This window comes from Gadus macrocephalus, chromosome 3 (genome assembly GCF_031168955.1).
Source record: "Gadus macrocephalus chromosome 3, ASM3116895v1".
Taxonomy (NCBI): Eukaryota; Metazoa; Chordata; class Actinopteri; order Gadiformes; family Gadidae; genus Gadus; species Gadus macrocephalus.
The window spans coordinates 18,920,242-18,940,492 of NC_082384.1; the positions used below are offsets into that span (position 1 = coordinate 18,920,242).

The window sequence follows — 20,251 nt, forward strand, 5'->3', positions numbered from 1 at the left end:
TCCCATATTTTACCAAAAAAAACAACAACACTTTATTTCTCTGCAACACACCTTCATATAACACTCCAGCCTCGACAGTGTCATGAATTTTACAAAATGTCGTCCAGTTTGCTATACAAATGAACCAAAGTAGAAATAAATTATCTTGCAAGTGCGCGTGCCCTGAACCCCCCAGCCCGGTGCGGACTGGTGCGTTAGGGCTGGCTGAAGGCAGAGTGAGGCGAGGCGGGGGGGCGGGGGGGATGGACCTAGTTTAATAAATAACTCTGGCGGAGGCACTTACATCGTGTAAGGTACGGGGGAAGCTATGGTTATAGACAGCGCTGCGGTGGCATCCCCTTTATCCCGGCTGAAAAGAGGCGACGCTGTGCGCGTATGGAGGCGTATAAGCGTCGGTGCCCCACGGGCGCCTCGCCGCCGTGGCTCTCAAAGGTCCCGCTCGGGCTTGGGGTATCCGAAGAGCTCAAAGTCAGGCTGGTACAGCTTGTAAAGCGCTTCCCTCTCCGCGATGGGGATGTGGGAGAACCAATCCCGTTCCCAGCTGCTGGCGGTGCGGTTGCGCGCGCCGGTGGGGAAGTGAATCCACTGATCCACTCCCAGCATCCTCAGCAGCTGTTTCGAGTCTGCCTCCAGGGTTTCCAGGTGACCGACAAAGTCATATTGGACCTGGCATGGGTGGCACAGACGGTAGATCTGCAAAGAAACACATGGCTACTGTTTGAACGGCATACATGGTATGTATGTGACTATGCATGAGTGTGACTATGGGTGTGTCTGTTTAACTGTGTGTGTCTGATTAACGTGTGTGTCTGATTAACGTGTGTGTGTGTGTGTGTGTGTGTGTGTGTGTGTGTGTGTGTGTGTGTGTGTGTGTGTGTGTGTGTGTGTGTGTGTGTGTGTGTGTGTGTGTGTGTGTGTGTGTGTGTGTGTGTGTGTGTGTGTGTGTGTGTGTGTATGAGGCAGTGTGATACTGAGTGTGTGTGCGTGCGCGTGTGACTAGCGTGAGTGTGTCTGTGTGTACCTGCCGCCAGTGCTCATTAAAGACAGCCTCCTTCTCGGTGTCTGCGTCCAGGAGGTATGTGATGAACTGCTGAAAGGAGGGCCTGACCCCCGCAGCGAAGGCGTCCGCCGCGCTCTCTGGGACGTCCCCTGTCGCGTTACCATAGCGACGCAGCATGACCGAACCAAACTGCCGGTAGAAGTTCTCGTTGGCGCTTTACACACACACACACACACACACGCACACACAAAAAGAATAACCACAGGTTGTTGGTGATGGTTTGGTTCCCCAATTATTGCTTGACATTCCATGCTTATCACACACACACACACACACACCCAATAACCGCAGGCTGTAGTTGATGGTTTGGTTCCCCAATTATTGCTTGACATTCTATGCTTATCTCACACACACACACACACACACACACACACACACACACACACACACACACACACACACACACACACACACACACACACACACACACACACACACACACACACACACACACACACACACACACACACACACCCGCAGGTTGTAGTCAATGGTTTGGTTCCCCAATTATTGCTTGACATTCCATGCTTATTATAAACAGACAAACACACACACATACACACACACACACACACACAAACAGAAAGTGGCAATTTTACCTTGAAATATTGCAAAGGTTAGGCACACACCTTTCAAACTTGTTCCTGTAGGCTGATATGAGACGTACGAAGGGGTCCCGGACAAAAATAAACTTAGTGTAGTGCTGCAGCTTGAGCGCCATCAGGTGGCGGGACAGGGAACCGTAGTGACGCCAGAACCTGCAGAGGAATCAGAGAGAGATAAAGACAGAGACATGGCTAGACAAACAAACGAAAGTAGGCAAAGAAAAACAAAGCTCAAGAAAAAAGAAAAGAAAGAAAGGAAGGAACCACAACAACAATGAAGAAAGACGAATTTCCTTAGCACAAATATTTTTTGCAGTCCCTGTAATTTCAAGTCTAGCCGTCAGCGTGGGCCTGTCTACAGGTGTGACGACTTGGCACACAGAGAAGCCTCAATGTTTGGAAACGGAGTAACGCTGCAGGCAATCTGAAGTAGCATTTCTGCTGAGAGGGAACATATATTTAACTTCCTCTTAGCCCTTTCATGCAGATGGAAAACTACCGCGCGGGTCGTGCACATGAGACTAATAAGAGCGGCTGAGGGCCAGAGAAAGGTCTGCCTGTGTTGGAGGACCCTGCTCCTCCTGTCCAATCACTGCTCCCTACACATCGCTCCTTCTTCCAAGTGGCCGGTAAATAGTGTCCGGGAAATGAAGAACAGTGGCCCCTAATGTTCCCATGGGCAAAATCACAGCGAAGCACATTTCTACGGCTCACTGCACTTCGGTTGGCAACTTTTGTAGAAATAACTGCACTCTTTGTCCATGTGTTTGGCACGCCCTCATTTTAAATTGGCATGATAAAATCGAAATGAATTGTGGTGCGCTAATTCATCCATAAATATAATGATCAGCCGTTGTGGGGTTTCAAAAGGAATGTTTAAACAATAACATTTAATTTAATAAAACAGAACAGTAAAGCTGGATCGGCAAAACAAACCTTTTGAAGCGAAAGAAAAAAGAAGACACACAAGAACAGTGTCGTGTCTTAGGATGTGTTTTCAAAAGGTAAAACAATGAAAAATGCTAGCTGAGAGCCAAAGGAAAGAAGTCTGTTATTCTCCTGTCACTAGACCTAGTGTTTTTCCACTACTACTGCCTTCCCGAGGTGGTTCCCTTGCTCAGGGTACGAAGAGCCCTTTATAGGAAAGTGGGGAGAAAATAGCACATCTAGACACACACACACACACACACACACACACACACACACACACACACACACACACACACACACACACACACACACACACACACACACACACACACACACACACACACACACACACACACACACACACACACACACACACACAGCTCCTTAATGGCTAGTCAATATACCCTTATTGTAAAGTATTTGAAATAATTATAACTATTTTGGACCGTTATTTTTACTATTCATTCTTTAATATCTATAAAGGGAGTACAGTTCTCAGCTCCAGCTGAATAAATAGAGTCAATGACTTGATCTATAAATCAATCTGCGATGTTTAAACACAAAAACCGACTCCTAGAATAAAGCTGCTTCTGTGTGTGCATGTCTGTGCGTGTGCGCATCTAATGTGTACACGTGTAGGCCGGCTCCTACTTGGCAAACGTCAGGTGGATGGAGTTGTTGTGGACCACGTCGGCTGGGATGTCCTGTGGTTCAGTGTAGGGTTTCCCTGACGACGGGGACACCAGAGACTGGGAGAGAACCACCATCACCCGCTTCCAGTTGGTGCAGGCTACCTGCATGTAGGGAGAGGTGTGTGGGTATGTGTGTGTGTGTGGGGGGTGGGGGGGGGGGGTAATGCGTGATGGATCATACCACGAGTCTTAGGCCCAATCCCATTTCTACCCCTTACCCCTTCAAAACAAGGGGGAGGGGTAAGGGGAAGGGGTAAGGGGTAGAAATGGGATTGGGCCTTAGAGTAGGCGGTCTGATAATCCTGTGTAGGATCATCCAGTGAACTTGGCCTGGACATTGTCCACTTGCCCCATTTGGCGGAGAATATATATTTCTGCATATTTGTATACACCGAAGCTTCTTTTTAATACTTGATCCTGATTGTTCCATTACGTTCCAGAGTTGTGCATCATTTTTAATAACGGCAAATCTCTTTTTAACATGCCTTTGAACAGTTCCAAATCAATTCACTACAAATCCAACAATAACAACGGACAAATAGAACTATCGACCACATGTTTCCTTCGAAAAACGTCACAGATGGAAATAAGTAATACCATATAGTTGTTGGTAACTATGGTATGAGCGGAACAAACTTCTCTTGGCGTTCCCGTTTAGGAAAATAACGTAGTTCAGGGCTGGACTTTACCACTGCAGCACATTATTTGACAAAAACGGGACAGCCCTTCCTGTTTTATTCCTCACACACACACACACACACACACACACACACACACACACACACACACACACACACACACACACACACACACACACACACACACACACACACACACACACACACACACACACACACACACACACACACACAGTTGGAGTACCTTAGGAACATAGCAGTAGATGATCTGGTGGGTGTCGTCCACTATCAGGTGGTCCAGCTCTCTGTTGGGGATTTGCTCGAATGCCCGAGTCCGCCCGGGGAAGTCGCCAGAGGTTTTCCCGGAGCACACATCCATAATCCTCTGCTTCCTCTCCTCCTGACCCCTTCCCTTATCCTCCTCTCCCGGTTCATCCCCCGTCCTCTCACCCCCCCCGTGACTGTCCTCGTGTGGAGGTTTCTCTGAGCCGGGCTCTGCGGGAGAATGAAAGGGTGAGCCGTCCTTTGAGTCGGCCAGGGGCGACAGGGGGCCGCTGGGGCGGAGACCTGGGCTGGAGCGGGCGGAGGTGGGCTGCTGCACCGAGCCGGGGGTGGGGAGGGACCCGGCGGGAACGGGGTGGACCTGAAAGTGTTGGGTGTCCCGCTGGGGGTAGAGGCTGAAGCCGCCAACGTCGTCCCAGTACACGATAATCATCAGGATCATGAACAGAGAGCCCACGATGAAGGCCACTCGCAGCCCGCGCCATGTACCCATGGTCGAACGAGACGCCGATCCTCGATTGGTCGAGAAACAGGAAGGTTCTATCTTAGCTCCATGGCAACCATCTTTCACAGAAGGGGGCTGCTTCCTGTCGGGCCACCACAGCTGAGAGGAACAGGAAATGTGAATCACAATGTGTTGTTGTTGTATTTGATTTGTGATCAAATCAACAACAACGCATTTCTGATCAGTAGTATTTGGCTTAAAAATATAAACCAAGTTTCTATAATAAATAAATAAATAATATGCCAAGTAAAAGGTGTTATTTACATTTTGGTATTTGAACACACGCTAAAAGTTAGACCCTCAGTAATGGACAAAGTCATAAAGTGACCACAAAACATCAATGTATGGCCCTATGGCTTTCTAAACTAGTGTAAATATAATGCAAGTTTGGGACCTGACTGAAGTCCTGGGAAAATTTCCTGCAAGCAAGCTGCTCAGTTGTCACGAACATGTGAAAGTAAACTATTTGAGGGGTTGGACTTTTGGAAGGTAAGTTGCTTCTTTTTTCCCCCCCTTGAATAAATGCCTAAATAATATTAACCAAAACGATGCATAGATTTAGTTAGCATTTGAATACATATATAATCAAATTCAGAAGTATGCATAACATTCCGGGGATTAAATTATTGGTTACTTCGGCGCTTTTCTTTCCAGCTGAATTGTTGTGGTTTCACCCCAGCACTCCACGTACACTGCACAAGACTATTTTGATCACACAGACGGAAAGAAATATGCTCCATCCACCAGACCTATTGGCCACGCTCGCTCCCGTCTATAACCACATGCCATTATTTGCTCCCTCAACATTCCGAAAATAAACCACATTTATACATTTAGTGCAGGGACCTAGGACGCAATTAACGGTTCCCTATTGTCACTCTTCATACAAAGGCTCTCCTTTCGACAGCCATTCAACCAACAGCCAACGAGCGGTAGATTATCCTTACATTTTCAGCGTCTTGAAACCTCTTTTCAGCGTGTCCCGTGAACGACTGAACCCCTATTTGGCTCCATTACTGCGATTCAACAATCAAACAATCAACATATCACCAAAGTCGCGGTCGTCAATTATTCTTGTTATTCGAATAAGGTTGATCTTTGGACTTACAGCTACATTGCATATCTGCTTTAAGGTGCCTCTACGACGTCCTTTCGGTGCCTCCTCCCCGTCCTCTCTCCCGGTGATGAGACCGCCGGGTGGCCCACGAGAGGAGAGTACAGCGGTCTTTCAATGCATATGTAAAGAATCGCGAGACTTGCACGTATGGCTGCCCGTTGGTCCACCCACCTCTGTGAAAGGGAAGGCAGACCTTTCACTTGTTGGCACTTGCAAGTTATGATTTACTGGAGATACTGGATTTGGTTTAAGCTGTATGCGCTTGCAGAAACTACACATCAGAACTTGTCCTCTAAACTGGTCGCCGAGACTATAATATATTTTTTATTGGTTACGAATGAATGCTCAAACAAAATGCCCTGTCATAATTAATTACTGTTTGCAAAATGACGACGTTGAACATTCTTTGACAGCACACGTCGGATGCCATTTATGGAAGGTCATTTGAGACCAAATTAAACAAATTAATTGATAGATAAATATTTGATTATATATTTATCGATAATATGTATATAATATGTATATAATATATATAGATTATTAATATGTATATAATATATATAGATTATATATATATATATATATATATATATATATATATATATATATGCGTGTGTGTGTGTGTGTGTGTGTGTGTGTGTGTGTGTGTGTGTGTGTGCGTGGGTAAGTATGGAATGCCATTTGAGCCCAAATTAAATAAATCAAAAGATAGATATGAATTAAATAAAGGAGGCAATAAAGTATAAATAAATATACATTTCTTAATTAGTCTATATACTTAAATAAATAAATACGTTATATTTGATAAAGGACGTTTTTCACAAGGACTTTTTATTTATTTCAGGGGACTATTTCCATCTGGTAAACATGTGCGGGGCGTGGTTATCTCAGACAAAACCAACAGCACTGATTTACTGAATACAAGAGTAGGCCTACATGAAATGTCTGGTGGATGGAAGGAAATTACTAACACAGGAAAGCATCGATGGGCTCCGAGATACACTTTGCTATTCTTAGCAGAACAAACGGATGAACATGGTTTATCATGGGATGCTATTCTGCCCTGTATTGGAAGCTTTTTTTTAGAAATAATCGGGCGATATTCAAGATATTACTGAGCATCTCTGGGGTCACATGGATGACGAAGTCTTAAATTGTTTTAGACTGGTTGAGCACCGTGTTCGTATGGAAGATGTCCAAGAAGTTAACGATACTTCAAGGCAAGCACAGGTGCGGGACGCCCATCTCTGGACGTCTAGCAGGTGATATGCTCCCTACCCCCTTGTGTGGTTCGGACTATCAACTCGAGAAATCGCGGACGCTATTGTCTGAGAACCATACGCCCGACCAATTTGAATAAACCAGGTGGAAATGTGGCATTCAATTAATAAACGGGGCATTAGGAAATAAAATACCTTTTGTAAATCTTTTCAATGTATTGACTAATTCATATATTTATGGCCTCACCTATATTTCACAGCCATATTTATCTATTTATACATTTTTGACTCGAATGACATTCAATACATTACCCCATACCTTTAAACAATAGTGACAAAGGGATATTATACCAAAATATATGGAAGTAGAAGTCCAAAAATAGAACGAATTAACAGGCAAGGTTCCCTTTGGAATAAAGAAGTTATCTTGAAATAAAATCCAGAATGCATGCCTCACTGTAGCCTTACCACACCGTAGAGCCCTCCATTTGGCCCACCCAAAGGTTCTGCCCTCCACTTCCAACTCACGATAAAAGTACTTTATTTTTTACCTTTACGTCGTTCTTGTAATGGTTATATTCATGGTGTTGATTTCCATATTATGCCATTCCACCCCCACATGGTGTGTTCACCTCCCAACGGTGACTAGTTAATTTTAGCAACATAATCCATACAGTAACAAGGACTATTCATAATACAATTATATCACAAGTATGTCATACCGAATGACGGATACCTATTCAGCGTTGCTGGTACCTAATATATGGGTCTACTCCTTTTATATACACAAGGCAGCGCAGGTAGTTCTTATCCTCACAGTAGTTTAGTCTAAACCCTGTGCCCTGGTACATAATGACAGCAGACGCGTATTATGCGTAATGTGCGACACTTGTGTTTGTCCTATGATAACATTTCTGTGAAAGGGTGCAATATATGGTGAGGAGACCCATTGGATGATTTACGTAGACAGTAAAGTACAGAGAAGACGGAGCGCATTAGTGCAGTTGCGGACACAGCCGGCAAAGTAAACAGAAGCCAAGAGCATCGGTAGTGTGTTTGACTGTTTATTTAAAGTTCTCCCCACAGCGCCCCCCCCCGCTATGTGGAGGACCAGTCTGAATGGAGGAGGATACAGGCCACCGTAGCGCCACCGTAGCACAAGAACTAAAAAGGCTATTAGTTTGGTCACATCGCTCCCGCACCGCTCTTCTACGGCACCCCCCGCTGGCCAGCGGTGACCCATACCGGGTTCACCGTAAGGTCAGAGGCCACAATAGGAGAGAGGGCAGATAAAAAGATTGAGAAACTCCAATTATTAAAACTATCTTTGTCCAGAAAAAGAAAAAAAGTGATAAAGAGTGATGCAGAGTATATTTCCACACTCTCTCCTGGTGCAGCTGGAGTAACGATGCGTGCTCTTTTTGTTTTTGTGATGTCACTAATGTGGAACGTGGGGATCTGTGAGGAGCCCCAAGATTCCGAGCGTGGTCCTCTGGCCCCTCCGTTCACCCCCACCGGTCTCGTCACCTCACACAAACACGGATGTACTGGACACACGACACAAAGCGGGAAGGAAGAAGAAGAATTGGTTAAATGCCATATCCTAATGACTCGTTCAAAAACAGAAAAGTAAACAAATGATACATAACGTATAGAAAAATATCAAGAATGCCAATTGACGATAAGCCAACTGTGTTGTTTACCAAATAGTCTGACACCAAATAAGCCACTGAATTGTTCTGGACAAATTGCAACAGGCTACAGCGACAAACTACTATAAATGTACACATTACAAATCACGCCGCTGAGGCGAGAATCCCACTGACAATGTAAATTAGCCAACGCTCTCCACTGTGACCGTCATACCTGCGGAGTGGACTACAGATCTCCGAGGGGAATGATTTCTTCGTTGATAAAAAACTCGATGGTCTCTTCCTCCCAGTCCTCCACGTTGCTGTCCAGCTCATCCGTGTCCACCCCTGGAAAGACATTGTCCAAAGCGTCAGCGGATCAGGTGAAAGACACTTTTAAAAACAAAAAATAAAGGGCAATCGGTGCTGGCGTCCTACCTCCTCGGAGCTCCAGACGGAGGTCCTTCTGCTCCAGCAGGGTCTGGACGGCGGCCTCCCTGTAGAGACGGTACTCGTCCATCATGGCCCGACGCTTGTCCACCAGCTCCTACACACACAAAACCAACCCCCACGGTGTTAGCCACCAGCAACACAAGCAGATGCAGGGCCTGAAGTTGGCCTGAAGACAATTACAACAAAGCCTCAAAGGTCTCAGATAAGAGTGTTAAGTAGATGGTGTCAAACCTTAGAGGCCTTGGACTGACTCAGACGATCCTTCTGCTCAAAGATCTTGGAGTACTTCTTCAGATCCTTCTTGATCACCTGTGAAGGACGAGAGACATCACGATGTTAGGAAGACGATGATGCATTGAAACCGCATAAGATGACAGCAGACACGTGCTGTGTGGAAGTTGAGACTGTAAAGTTTCAATCAGTCATCAATGAGGCGAGTTCTCAGACGAGGCGCGAAGACAACAGCGGCTCTTAAGACACACACCTTAATCTCCTCGACTCCGAGCAGCGTGGCTGGTCGAGGTCTCCACAGGAGCTGACAGAAGCGGTCCTTGTTGTTCTTCTGCAGCAGGCGGCCCTGGAACGTCCACAGCCAGTAGGCGTTGTCCACCTAGACACACACACACAGGTACACGCAGATGATGAGACTGACACGTACAGACAGGAACTCAGTGAACCCATCGATGGTCATCAGTCTGTGAGGGGCGTCTGTGAGGGCTTACCTTGTGGCTCCACCAGGAGACGGAGGTGACGACGTAGCGGCCGGTGGGGTCCCACTCCACGTCCGAGGCCATGTAGTGCTCGGCGATGTTCATCATGGTGCAGTCTGACGTGTCCACGAAGGCGAGCGCTCCGTTCATACTGAAGGGGAAACAAACAAGGCGAGAAGTTACGCTGGTGCACCAGCGCACACATGCAGAGACATACAGACGGACAGAGATCGGAGTTGGAGGGTGAGCTTCAGAGCAGGGTTCAAAGAGGGACCATTATGTATCTATCCAACTTACCTCCGGAGTCCAGCCAGCACCAAAAACTGTCCTTGAGGGCTCCAGAAGATGCTGTTGGCCTGCTGTTTGTCAAACGACTCTGGGGAGAGAGACACACGCGGGTGGATCGTCAGTACAGATCGACTGGGGATTGTATGTACGTGGTCAGATCGATCGTGCAGGCGGGAGCTAAAAGGCACTCACTTATGAGATCGATCTTCCCGTTGTTCTTGACGTGGTAGAAGGAGGAGTTGATTCGGGGAGACTCCCCGTGGAGAACAGCAAACTTGCTGCCGTTGGGCTCCCACGCGAACGCGATGATGCCCTCTGCAAGGGAGAGACGACAGAGCAAAGGGTGAGCTTCCTGAGAGAGAGGAGGCCATGCCCGGCGCAACACACAAGTGTTTCTAAAGTGTTTCTTTAGACACGATACGCACCCTTCATCTCAACCACGTCGACGGGCACCTGCTTCTCACGCATGCGGAAGATTTCAAAGTTGGTGACCACGCCCTGAAAGGAAAAAGAACGCCATGCGTCAAGATTAAAATGTACACATGATACAGATATACAGAGACATATTGACATGTAAATCAAGAGATGTAGATCTAGAAGATGGCCGGGTGGGCCCTGCCTCGTTTTTCCTTACCGGTGTTCCCTTGGGGGTTCGGTCCACCTTGACACAGAGGTAGTCGCCGTTCCTCTGCCAGTGCAGCTTGCAGTCCACCACGTTGAACAGGTTACGCACACGGATCTCCTCACGCGTGGGCATTTGCGACAGGGTCACCCTGGCTGGGATGTCCTTGTCCTCGGGCACCCAGTAGGCGATGACGTTATCTCCTGGAGACCATGAGAAGTCCCTGCACGAGGGGAGAGGGAGCTGTAGTTTAACAACAAAGAAACTGTCTCTCTCTCTCTCTCTCTGTCCATGCCCGTTTACCATTTTTATACATGCGTAAGCGGAGTGGTTAAAAATGTCCCCCCTCAAATTTACAGTCAAGAACTTTTTCGTCAGCGCAAAATTTCTTTTGGGAAGGGACAAAAATGTATTATGCTTTTCGTATTATACGTTTTGCCTCAAAACCAAAAGATATTTTGGAATTTGGGGGGCTTACTGACATGGCACTGCTGGATTTGTGCAACTGTTCCTAATTACTACATGGAAAAAGCCAGAATACGGTGTGTGTTTTTAGAAAAGTCCACTGCAATCTTTCAAAGTACCCCTAGGTGGTGCGTATTACCTCATTGCAAAAACACTTTTACGAGAATATTTTCGACAGCAAAGACTTACTTGATTCCAAAGATCTTCAGACTCTTCTTGTCGAGCAGACCCATAGACTACAACAGGAAGGCGGTGATTAGTGTCACTGGTTCTCGAATAGGACAACATGGTGCCAAATGCATTAGTAGGCGATTGTAAACTTACAGGCGCCTCGTAGATGCTCAGTGTGTCTTGGGTCATCCTGGCAAAGAACTTGCCATCGTGGCTCCATCTGATCATAAATGTATACTGTTACCACATAGGACTGGCAAGCATGCAATACACATTGTGTGGAATATTAACCATTAACACTTAAGCAAACAAACACTAATTGAAGTTAAAACTATTCTCAGTGTGATGCTATACATGCTGGAAGTTTGAAAATGGCCATATCTTAATAGACAACACTGACAATTCAAAAGGTTAAAATATTGTACAGAATGACGTTTTGTGTGTTCGGTCCTGGGTAACTAGTGTGCAGTTAATGGCGTCTGTTTATTTAACTTTTGTGTAGCACTAAAGAATTGTGTAGCTGCTGCAATTTGTTAGCATGCCTTGATTGTTCTTCCCCCCACTTGCAGGTCACTTCGGATAAAAGCGACTGCATAATGTAAAGGTACTTCATGAGCCGCTATGGGTTGTACTCACTTGAAGATGGGCCAGTGAGCAGAGCTCTCACAGTGGAAGCCCCTCTTCTTCTGGCCGGTCAGAATGTCCCAGATGATAATAGCCTGGGGGTCCTCTTTGGTGTCCATCAGGGGACTGAACGTTACCACGTACCTGCAGGCAAATACCCCCGACTCTTAGCACTACGAATAAACAAAAGCTACAAATACCCTTTGCTAAAGGAAACACAGAGGCCATTTGCTTACCTCTCGCATGGAGAGAAGTCAATGAGGGACACTCCCTGGTGACTGAACCTCTGGATCTGCTTGAACTTCTCGCCGCCCCACAGCGCAATGCCGCGCTGATGGAAGGTGGCCAGGTAGGTGCCTTTGGGAGACCAGCGCACGTACGTTTCCGTCCAGCGCTGCAGGAGGACACAGAACACATTAGGGCTGTACTGACTCTGAATCGTCCAAGGTAGTTCCAATTCTACCGTTCATAACGATGTCTGATGATTTGTGAATAAAAATAAAATAAAGAATATATAAATTGTTGTACCATTATCCCATTTTAGATGATGTGACAGTAAACAGTTCACAGAAGCAATTGAGGTGACCGGCATACTCGTGCAACCAGAGACTCTGGTCCAACCATAACATTTGACAAGAACTGAGGTACATTTGAAGACATAGGATATGCAACAGAAATGTAATGTACATAATAAAGTCGGCCTCGGGGGGGGGGGGGGCAGAAGTAAAAATATTGTTCATGCCATTATTTCCATCCCTGACAAGAGCAGACAAATAAACTGCACTGACCGCTCTCTCTTCAACTGTGATGGACTCCTTGGCGTCATTTGCATAGATCGCGGTCCTTTCTCCCGATTCGTAAATCACACTGAAGTGGTCACGGCAGTCTGGGTCTTCGGTCCAGTGGCGCATGTTACCCTGCGCACAAGGACAGTTGACCATTCAGTATACAATTGGTCATAACATTTGGCTCATCACATTGGACATAAACAGACGGGACATTGTTTCCAAGGGGATGCAACATACAAAGTCCTTGAAGTCCTGCTTTTCTGGAGTCTCCCATTCATCACTGATGTTCATATATCTGAGGGCAGAAACCATTTTCATATAGTTGCAGTAATAATAATATTTATCTTCTTAACCATTCTCAAACAATGTCTTACAGCACTTAACTCCAATATTCCAGACTTACTTGTCAAAATCAGTGAAGACGTTGACCCTGAAGGTGTGCTGCTTGTCCAGTTTGTATCCATCAGCGTTCTTCACCGCCTCTTGGGCCTGGGTGGGGGCCAGGTACTCCAGGAAGATGTACCTACACAGAACAATTCCAAAAGTTATCCCTATGAAACACTGGGCACGGGGGTATAGCAAAAGCTCCACAGAAGAAGTAACAGATGCATGGTTGTACCCTCTTGTCATCCCATTGTCCATTGGCCAGAACTCATTGGTGATCTTGCCGAACTTGGAGAAGATTTTATTGACAACGTTCTTCAATTTTTCCAGCCGCTCTGGGCCTACTTGGGGTACATTGTCCACCACCACCACGGAGTCGATGCCATCAGCCTCGAGTGGCTTCTCCCTCATGAGGTCACTCAACAGCTCTGGGGATAGTAGAAGAGTGGCTAGTCATTAGCATGCTGGTGGTTTATGGCAGACGTACTCCCGTATGTCATACGGTTGTAACGTTACAATTGTCTGACAATAACGCAACAAAAAACCTTCCTTTGCTTCAACCGAGTACGGTGCTAATTTCGCTATTAACTATGCAAAATAAGAGACATCGATAGCAGCTATTACGTTATTGTTAACTGCACTGGATAACCTCAAGGACCTAATGTCAAGTGGTTTGCTGCCGCTTTTCTGTTGCGCCATTTATGCGACGTGTGAAAATGGGTTCATTGTGAAAGGTTTGGAAGTCGGTACGCCTTTATGAAAGTAAATCGTATTAGACGCATTCATTTAGAGCTCTAGATTAGCAATACGTGACATTACAACGTGCTTAGCTAAACTAGCCATTCACACGCTTATAGGGTCAGGAATGGCTTTTGAAAAACTGTCAATCGGGAAGCTAGCTGAAGCCCCTCTGTAGCTAGCCCATATGCTAGTTTAGCTCCGTTAGCTCGGTTAGCTCCGTAGCAGGCCAGAAGCCGGCGTATTTCCATCGAGGCTTACCGTCCTCTTCGATGTCATCCACGTAGTCCTCCGAGTCACTGAACGAAGGTTCCTCTTCGTCATACTCCGGGTCGTCCGCCATGTCCATAGTTTCGTGCATTTAACAGGCTAGTTGTGGCAATTTATAAGTAAAGGAGAATTATCTAGAAATTTAGAAGGCTTGGCGGCTCCGGAGCGGTGAGGCACCATGTGCGATTACGCGAAAATGGACGAAGCGACGGAAGTGCAAGACCGGAATTTGCGTGTACCGCTGTGGCACAGCGTGGAATAGCGAATGTACAAAATGTGGATCGGCTAAACATGGCGGACTTACGCAGTATTCGGCCCATCACTACAACCTCAAGTCAGGGAAAAGCATGGAGTGGCGCCTTATTTCTTGACCTGTACGCCAATGTAGGAAGCTGCTCGCCGGTAAATCCGAGACATGCACCCGCGATATGGATATCATGTAAAATTGTCACAAAACTGTAGCATTTTATATCACAACCATTGACGAAGTCAAATGCATTCCGCAAATGCTAGACAACATGGATCGACCAGTGTTGTTCACACTAAAATAGATTTAAAGATGGGATTTAATTATTGTTAATTTATTCAATGTAATGAGCTTTGAAAGGGGATTATAACTTGTTTGACCAAATCAGTACCATGGACGGGGAGTGTGTGAAGCTACTGCCCCAACTTTGTAAAGTGCTGGCGGTTTCAGGCAAGTCTCTACCCGATGACACCAGCTTGGAGAAATTACTTGACTGGTTCAGCGGTCTCACGAATTTAGGCAAGTATCCTAATAACAAGTATTCAAATAAGGATTCAAATAACAACGTAATGCCTTCCTAAACCACTATGTATGTCATTTTATGGTGAAAACCTTGATGTAAACACACTGAGTTACAGTGATGTAAATAATAACAAACATGTTTTATGTTATCCTTGTATGACATGATACATCTGTCTTTTCTTCAATCATAGGCACGGGTTTAGTAGAGGCATGCCCATGTCTACCTGAATTCATATCCACTGTGATTCATAACGCGTCTCCCGACCCCACTATACTCTCCTTTACCTTCAAACTCACTGGCTTATTGGCTGCCACCGAGAGCAGTTTCAAACTGCTTCAGGTAAATCCAAATGATCAATATAAGATTTAGTTACGTTTGGAGACACAAGGGATTCAGAGACGTCGTTTTTGTTCTACCGCAGGAGAACTCTCTGCTGCTGGGGTCGGTTTTTGACCCTCATCGCTGGCAAGAAGCCGGTTTCTGGGATGATCCTTGCGTGAGGATAGGCTGGGTACAGGGCATAAGGGCAATGCTGCAGCACCCCCCTGCTCTACACTTCCTGGTGGAATCAGGTAAGCATCCCTTTATGTTTTCGGAAGTTATTAAGAAGTTTGAGCCACGTTTTGGGTAATTTTTAATCAGATGTTTGTCTACCCATATTAATGGAGGTAAGTGACCTAAGACATATTACTGTATAGCATGACAGTGAACACCACTGTACATTTTTATATCGAACCATAATCATCCCGACTTTCCTCAGACTTCACCAAGGTCCTCTTGCGGCTCCAGACAGACACAAGTCTATTCGTTGCAGCGGCGGCCAATGATGTGCTAGCCCACGTCCTGGTCCACCAATCGCAGTTGTCAGGGAAGTGTGTGGACATGGAGAAAGAAGAGAAGAGCAGCATCGGGAAGACTGTCACGATGGATGCAGATGTTCAGCGTCTAGCACTCACCCTGGGGTCCAGCAGTGATTATGCGACTGTCGTCATGGCGATCTTGGAGCATGTGAAGGCGTCGTTGGTCTCCAAGGAGAATAAGGAGCGCCACCAGACCCTCCAGGGTCTCAGGCTACTGATCGTGGTCTTTGGCCAGGCGAGAGCTCCCCTTCTGGGCATTCTGCTCAAGGCCGTGTCGGAGCCCTTGGAGGCTCTGGTTGCAGAAGGGCACAGCCAGCTCCATTTGCTTCTGCTAGATGTTCTTCTCACTGCATACAGGTGTGTGCACGTGTTCAAGGGGTTGTGGTTCAGCTGCCGCTGTGTGCATTTTCATCACAAAGGACATTGTCATTGGTTTGATTGACCTATGAACCTCTGCTTTCCTTTGTTTGTCTTTCTGTTTTGGATGTCTTCAGCTGCTCCTCCCACGACAACCCGACCACAGGCCAACATAACCCAACCCGAGACCAAGTCCTAAATGACCCAGACTCGGGCCAGCCAGCCGACTCCCTGATTTCCCACATGCTGGATACTTACAAGCCACCTGAACTAATTCATGCTGGGGCGGCACTTCTGCGCAGAGACCACCGGTAAGGCTGTGTTTAAAGAAAGGAACCAAACTAAGCTAGAAATGATCCAGAAACGTTATCATATACAGTATGTATTACTAACTGTGTTGACTGTTTAGTGACTTAAGCCACAAAGCCAAGGCTGCAGGACTGCTTCTCCTACCCCTTGAAATGATCACTGGCCTTACTCTACCGGGCACACAATCTGCAGGTAACGCAGAAGGCTGCATTACGATTTGGCATATTGCCTTTGTTATCATATCATATCTCATGAAATGTCTTTTCACTTCGGTGTGGTTATGTGGTGCGTAGATCACCTGTGTCATATCATTTTAAATGTACACAATGACCATGTTATAATGCACATTAAACGTCAATATTTGCTTATTTAACATCTTTCATTACTGAATCGATTTTTCCATTCAAGGATCAGCAGAGCAGCGATGCTCATTGGCTGAGCTGATGAACAGTAAAACCCCCTGCATCTCCCTGCTTTGTGTCTGTCTGACGCATGCCACTCTGCTAACGTGCACGGTGAGACAATGGAGATCTGGTGGAGCACGCTGTACATGTACATACCACCGGGAAAGCATCAGCACCTAACTGTATGCGTCTCTCTCTCTCTCTCTCTCTCTCTCTCTCTCTCTCTCTCTCTCTCTCTCTCTCTCTCTTCTCTCTCTCTCTCTCTCTCTCTCTCTCTCTCTCTCTCTCTCTCTCTCTCTCTCTCTCTCTCTCTCTCTCTCTCTCTCTCTCTCTCTCTCTCTCTCTCTCTCTCTCTCTCTCTCTCTCTCTCTCTCTCTCTCTCTCAACCTCTCTCTCTCTCAACCTCCCTCCCTCCCTCATTCTCTGTTATCGTTTTCAGCCTCCTGACGTGCTACCCTGTCCAATAGGAAGTCTGGTAACTGTAATCCTGTCGCTACTAAGAATTTGCAGTGGCCAGGCCCCCATTTCACCTATTGGCTCCGCAAAAGCATACCGGAACTTGATTGGCTGTGGCAAGGTGCAAAGGTGTAGTCTCGAGGCCCTGACGGCTCTTGCTGTAAGCCCAGGTAACGTGTGGATGTGCTTGTAGAACATGTGTGTCTGATCCAACACACTGTCGTTATTCCTAACAGTTGATTCCTGACCATTTGTTTCTTTCAGGTGCTGCTGAGAGGATGAGCGAGGTCTTCTCAGTTCTGATAGAATATTTAGATAATCCTGATTCTGAACCCACTGTAAGTTTTGTGTGTGTGTGTGTGTGTGTGTGTGTGTGTGTGTGTGTGTGTGTGTGTGTGTGTGTGTGTGTGTGTGTGTGTGTGTGTGTGTGTGTGTGTGTGTGTGTGTGTGTGTGTGTGTGTGTGTGTGATTCATACCCAACCATACACATGATGTTTATATGTTTTTATAGAGATTGTAAAACCGTAAGCAGCCCCTTTGTTATTGTTATTAAATATAACGTGTGTGTTTCTATGTGTATAAGGTTCTACACAAGTCCTACCAGACCCTGCTCAAGTGGATCAGTGTTCTTCCAGTCCCGTCATCCTCAATCAGAGACACATTAGGACAAGGTACTACTCACTAATAGTTCCCCCTACTTCACATTCACGCGTGTGGATTTTTTCAACTTTTTGTTGTCTTTTTAAAGTATCTTCATCTAACCGTATCTTTTTCTGTGTTCCTGCAGATCTGCTGTCAGTTGTGAGGAAGCGTGTGTGTGATGTGCGCTGGGAGGTCAGAGACTCCACCGTGGAGTTTCTGGGAGCTCTGGCGGCTTTGTCTCCCTCTAATGACTCAGCCCAGTGTGCGTCTGAGAACCCACTTGTCTGCAGTTTCACTCCCCACCTTGTGGAGGCGCTGCAGGACCCTGAGAGCTACGTGAGGGCTAGTGCCATCAAAGCGCTGGCACAGACATTTACACTCGGCTGGCAACAGGGGGCGGCACCCAGTCAACAACAGGTTGGCATTGCAGAAACCGTTACCATTAATGCTGTTATATTTATCTGTAATATATCTACATGTTTCTAGATTGTACGAACTGTGAGATTGAATGCTGTATGACCATTTTTATAAAAGTTGAACTCGTGTTTCATTCCATGCGTGAAAATAATGAATTCAAAGGCACTACATTTAACATCCGACTCCTGTGTGTGTTTCTCTGTTTAGACTGCGTTAGTGAAGCAGCTACTGGATATCCTCTCTGGGGACACGGAGGGATTTCCGCGGAGGGCAGTGATACGGTACTTCTCCTCCTGGTTCTCTTTGTGGTCCCAGAATGCACCGGGACTACCACCACCTCGCTCCTCCTCCTCCTCCTCCTCTTCCTCCTCCTCACCACTGCTCCTGACCTCCTCCGTGGGCTCGGTGCTCTCGCTGGGCAGCGCCGATCTGGACTGGGAGGTCAAAGTTCACACCCTGGAGCTGGCTCGGCTCCTGCTCCACCGAGCGCCTTCCCCTCTCGGCGCGTCGGCGTCGCTGTCGGGCTCCGACGCCCCTCCGCACCCCTACGCGGTGACGGGCCAGTGGGCCGGTCCGGGGGGGCAGGGGGAGGCCGGGGCCGCGGACCCGGGGGGTGCGCTGGCCGGTCTGGTTGAGCAGGGGGTGTTGGCGGTTCTGCTGAGCGGCCTGTTCGACTGCGACCGGCCGGTGGCTCTGAAGGCCTGCGGCCTGCTGAAGGACCTCAGGGACGCCGTCTGCCCCACCCCCGCCGGCGCCGCCCCGTCCGCCGCCGCCGTCGCCGCGGTGACCTGTAAGCTGCAGGGGTGCAGCTGGGGGAAGGAGGTCGAGGCGCTGCTGGAGAGAGCCGGCGTCGTAGCGAATGGGAGCAAGGGGGCGGGTTCCAAGGGTTGTGATTGGACTGGAGATGAGGAGGAGGAGGAGGAGGAGGGCGGTGGGAGCGTTGGGGTGTGCGATGTGTTGCGCTCGCTGGATTTGGACGAGAGGCTGTCGGTTCTGAGCCAGAGCAGCGACCACGTGCAGAACTCTCCCCTGTCTCTGCTGCAGGACATCCTGAGCAGTGGAGACCGGCACGCTGACCCCAACAGCCAAGAGGTCATAGTGGACTGCTACTGACGCAAACCCACACACACTGTTTTTTGTGCGATAATTCTTCTACAGTTACTAAAATGTAAAATGTGTGTCAGGCACATGTTAAGTCTATTGTGATAATCTATGGAAGTACCTTTATTTTATTATCATACATGATGATACAGGAATCGAAGTGCACTTGCTTGATGAATTATATTTTTCATGTGAAGATGAATTGTGAAATGAATAAATGTCTTTTCATATTCACTCTTGTGTGAACACGGTGTTGTCTGAATGGTGAGAGGCCTGAGAGGGTTTATGCTGTCTGTTCGGCGGTCCGTCAAACTCTTGGCAATCAAATTCCCTCTGCACTGAAGCCTGGCTGCAAATCAAGGCACAAATCAACGCTCTTTTTGTAGAGGTGTAACATTTCACCAAGACTAAATAATCATGTTAATAGCTGCTAAAATGTCAGTCATGCTAATCATTAAACATCAAATCATTATTCCATTTGAAAGGATTCAATTTCCCCTTGAATTTACGAGACACCTCAGCTGAGGATGCACAGACATGCATCTTGTTCTGCTGTTTAATAAACAAATACGTGTGTGTGTGTGTGTGTGTGTGTGTGTGTGTGTGGGGGGGGGGGGGGGGGGGAGGGAGAGGTGTGTGCAGGAACACTGCCCCAGGGGGGGGAGCTTCCATAGAACACACACATGCCCATGATTGCTCTGGACTCTCCTCTGGGCCGACAGACCTAATGAAGGGTAGCGCT

General features: G+C 47.1%; 3 protein-coding genes across 4 annotated transcripts; 1 reads left to right on the top strand and 2 right to left on the bottom strand.

Annotated features, from left to right (window-relative positions):
* Position 1: 1 nt before the first annotated feature.
* LOC132453503 (carbohydrate sulfotransferase 12-like) lies at positions 2–5,957 on the bottom strand. 2 transcript variants are annotated; one of them, XM_060046392.1, is made up of 7 exons: positions 5,821–5,949; positions 5,660–5,728; positions 4,170–4,811; positions 3,247–3,389; positions 1,690–1,818; positions 1,022–1,214; positions 16–693 (listed from the first exon to the last, which is right to left on the bottom strand). In XM_060046392.1, the coding sequence occupies exons 3-7, from the start codon at positions 4,698–4,700 to the stop codon at positions 427–429; spliced, it is 1,263 nt and encodes a 420-aa protein (XP_059902375.1). In that variant the 5' UTR covers positions 4,701–4,811; positions 5,660–5,728; positions 5,821–5,949; the 3' UTR covers positions 16–426. The 2 variants fall into 2 exon arrangements, with proteins under 2 accessions (XP_059902373.1, XP_059902375.1); XM_060046390.1 differs by lacking the exon at positions 5,660–5,728 and having other exon boundaries at positions 2–693; positions 5,821–5,957.
* Positions 5,958–8,100: 2,143 nt separating this feature from the next.
* eif3ba (eukaryotic translation initiation factor 3, subunit Ba) lies at positions 8,101–14,481 on the bottom strand. The gene is made up of 19 exons (XM_060046369.1): positions 14,185–14,481; positions 13,421–13,613; positions 13,205–13,324; positions 13,039–13,096; positions 12,802–12,930; positions 12,250–12,407; positions 12,026–12,157; positions 11,543–11,609; positions 11,408–11,454; positions 10,766–10,976; positions 10,557–10,629; positions 10,324–10,446; positions 10,141–10,219; positions 9,856–9,994; positions 9,618–9,743; positions 9,365–9,442; positions 9,119–9,227; positions 8,916–9,028; positions 8,101–8,596 (listed from the first exon to the last, which is right to left on the bottom strand). The coding sequence occupies exons 1-18, from the start codon at positions 14,282–14,284 to the stop codon at positions 8,928–8,930; spliced, it is 2,043 nt and encodes a 680-aa protein (XP_059902352.1). The 5' UTR covers positions 14,285–14,481; the 3' UTR covers positions 8,101–8,596; positions 8,916–8,927.
* Positions 14,482–14,574: 93 nt separating this feature from the next.
* Positions 14,575–19,741, top strand: brat1 (BRCA1-associated ATM activator 1). The gene is made up of 12 exons (XM_060046445.1): positions 14,575–14,959; positions 15,154–15,302; positions 15,385–15,535; positions 15,724–16,180; positions 16,318–16,491; positions 16,590–16,681; positions 16,898–17,004; positions 17,333–17,519; positions 17,614–17,687; positions 17,933–18,020; positions 18,137–18,408; positions 18,616–19,741. Exons 1-12 carry the CDS (start codon positions 14,833–14,835, stop codon positions 19,519–19,521), a joined length of 2,784 nt encoding a protein of 927 aa, XP_059902428.1. The 5' UTR covers positions 14,575–14,832; the 3' UTR covers positions 19,522–19,741.
* Positions 19,742–20,251: the final 510 nt, after the last annotated feature.

Bases quoted from the DNA above. Each gene is read 5' to 3' on its own strand.
- eif3ba (XM_060046369.1), bottom strand. From the start codon at position 14,284: ATGCACGAAACTATGGACATGGCGGACGACCCGGAGTATGACGAAGAG. The intron at 13,325-13,420 runs GTACAACCATGC...TGTTCTGTGTAG, and splicing joins GACAATGGGATGACAAGAGG to GTACATCTTCCTGGAGTACC. The intron at 9,443-9,617 runs GTGTGTGTCTTA...CGTCCTTCACAG, and splicing joins TCGGAGTCGAGGAGATTAAG to GTGATCAAGAAGGATCTGAA.
- brat1 (XM_060046445.1), top strand. From the start codon at position 14,833: ATGGACGGGGAGTGTGTGAAGCTACTGCCCCAACTTTGTAAAGTGCTG. The intron at 16,492-16,589 runs GTAAGGCTGTGT...TTGACTGTTTAG, and splicing joins CTTCTGCGCAGAGACCACCG to TGACTTAAGCCACAAAGCCA. The intron at 18,021-18,136 runs GTACTACTCACT...GTGTTCCTGCAG, and splicing joins CAGAGACACATTAGGACAAG to ATCTGCTGTCAGTTGTGAGG.
- LOC132453503 (XM_060046390.1), bottom strand. From the start codon at position 4,700: ATGGGTACATGGCGCGGGCTGCGAGTGGCCTTCATCGTGGGCTCTCTG. The intron at 1,215-1,689 runs GTGTGTGCCTAA...GTGTGTGTAAAG, and splicing joins TACAGGAACAAGTTTGAAAG to CGCCAACGAGAACTTCTACC. The intron at 694-1,021 runs GTACACACAGAC...GTTTCTTTGCAG, and splicing joins TTAATGAGCACTGGCGGCAG to ATCTACCGTCTGTGCCACCC.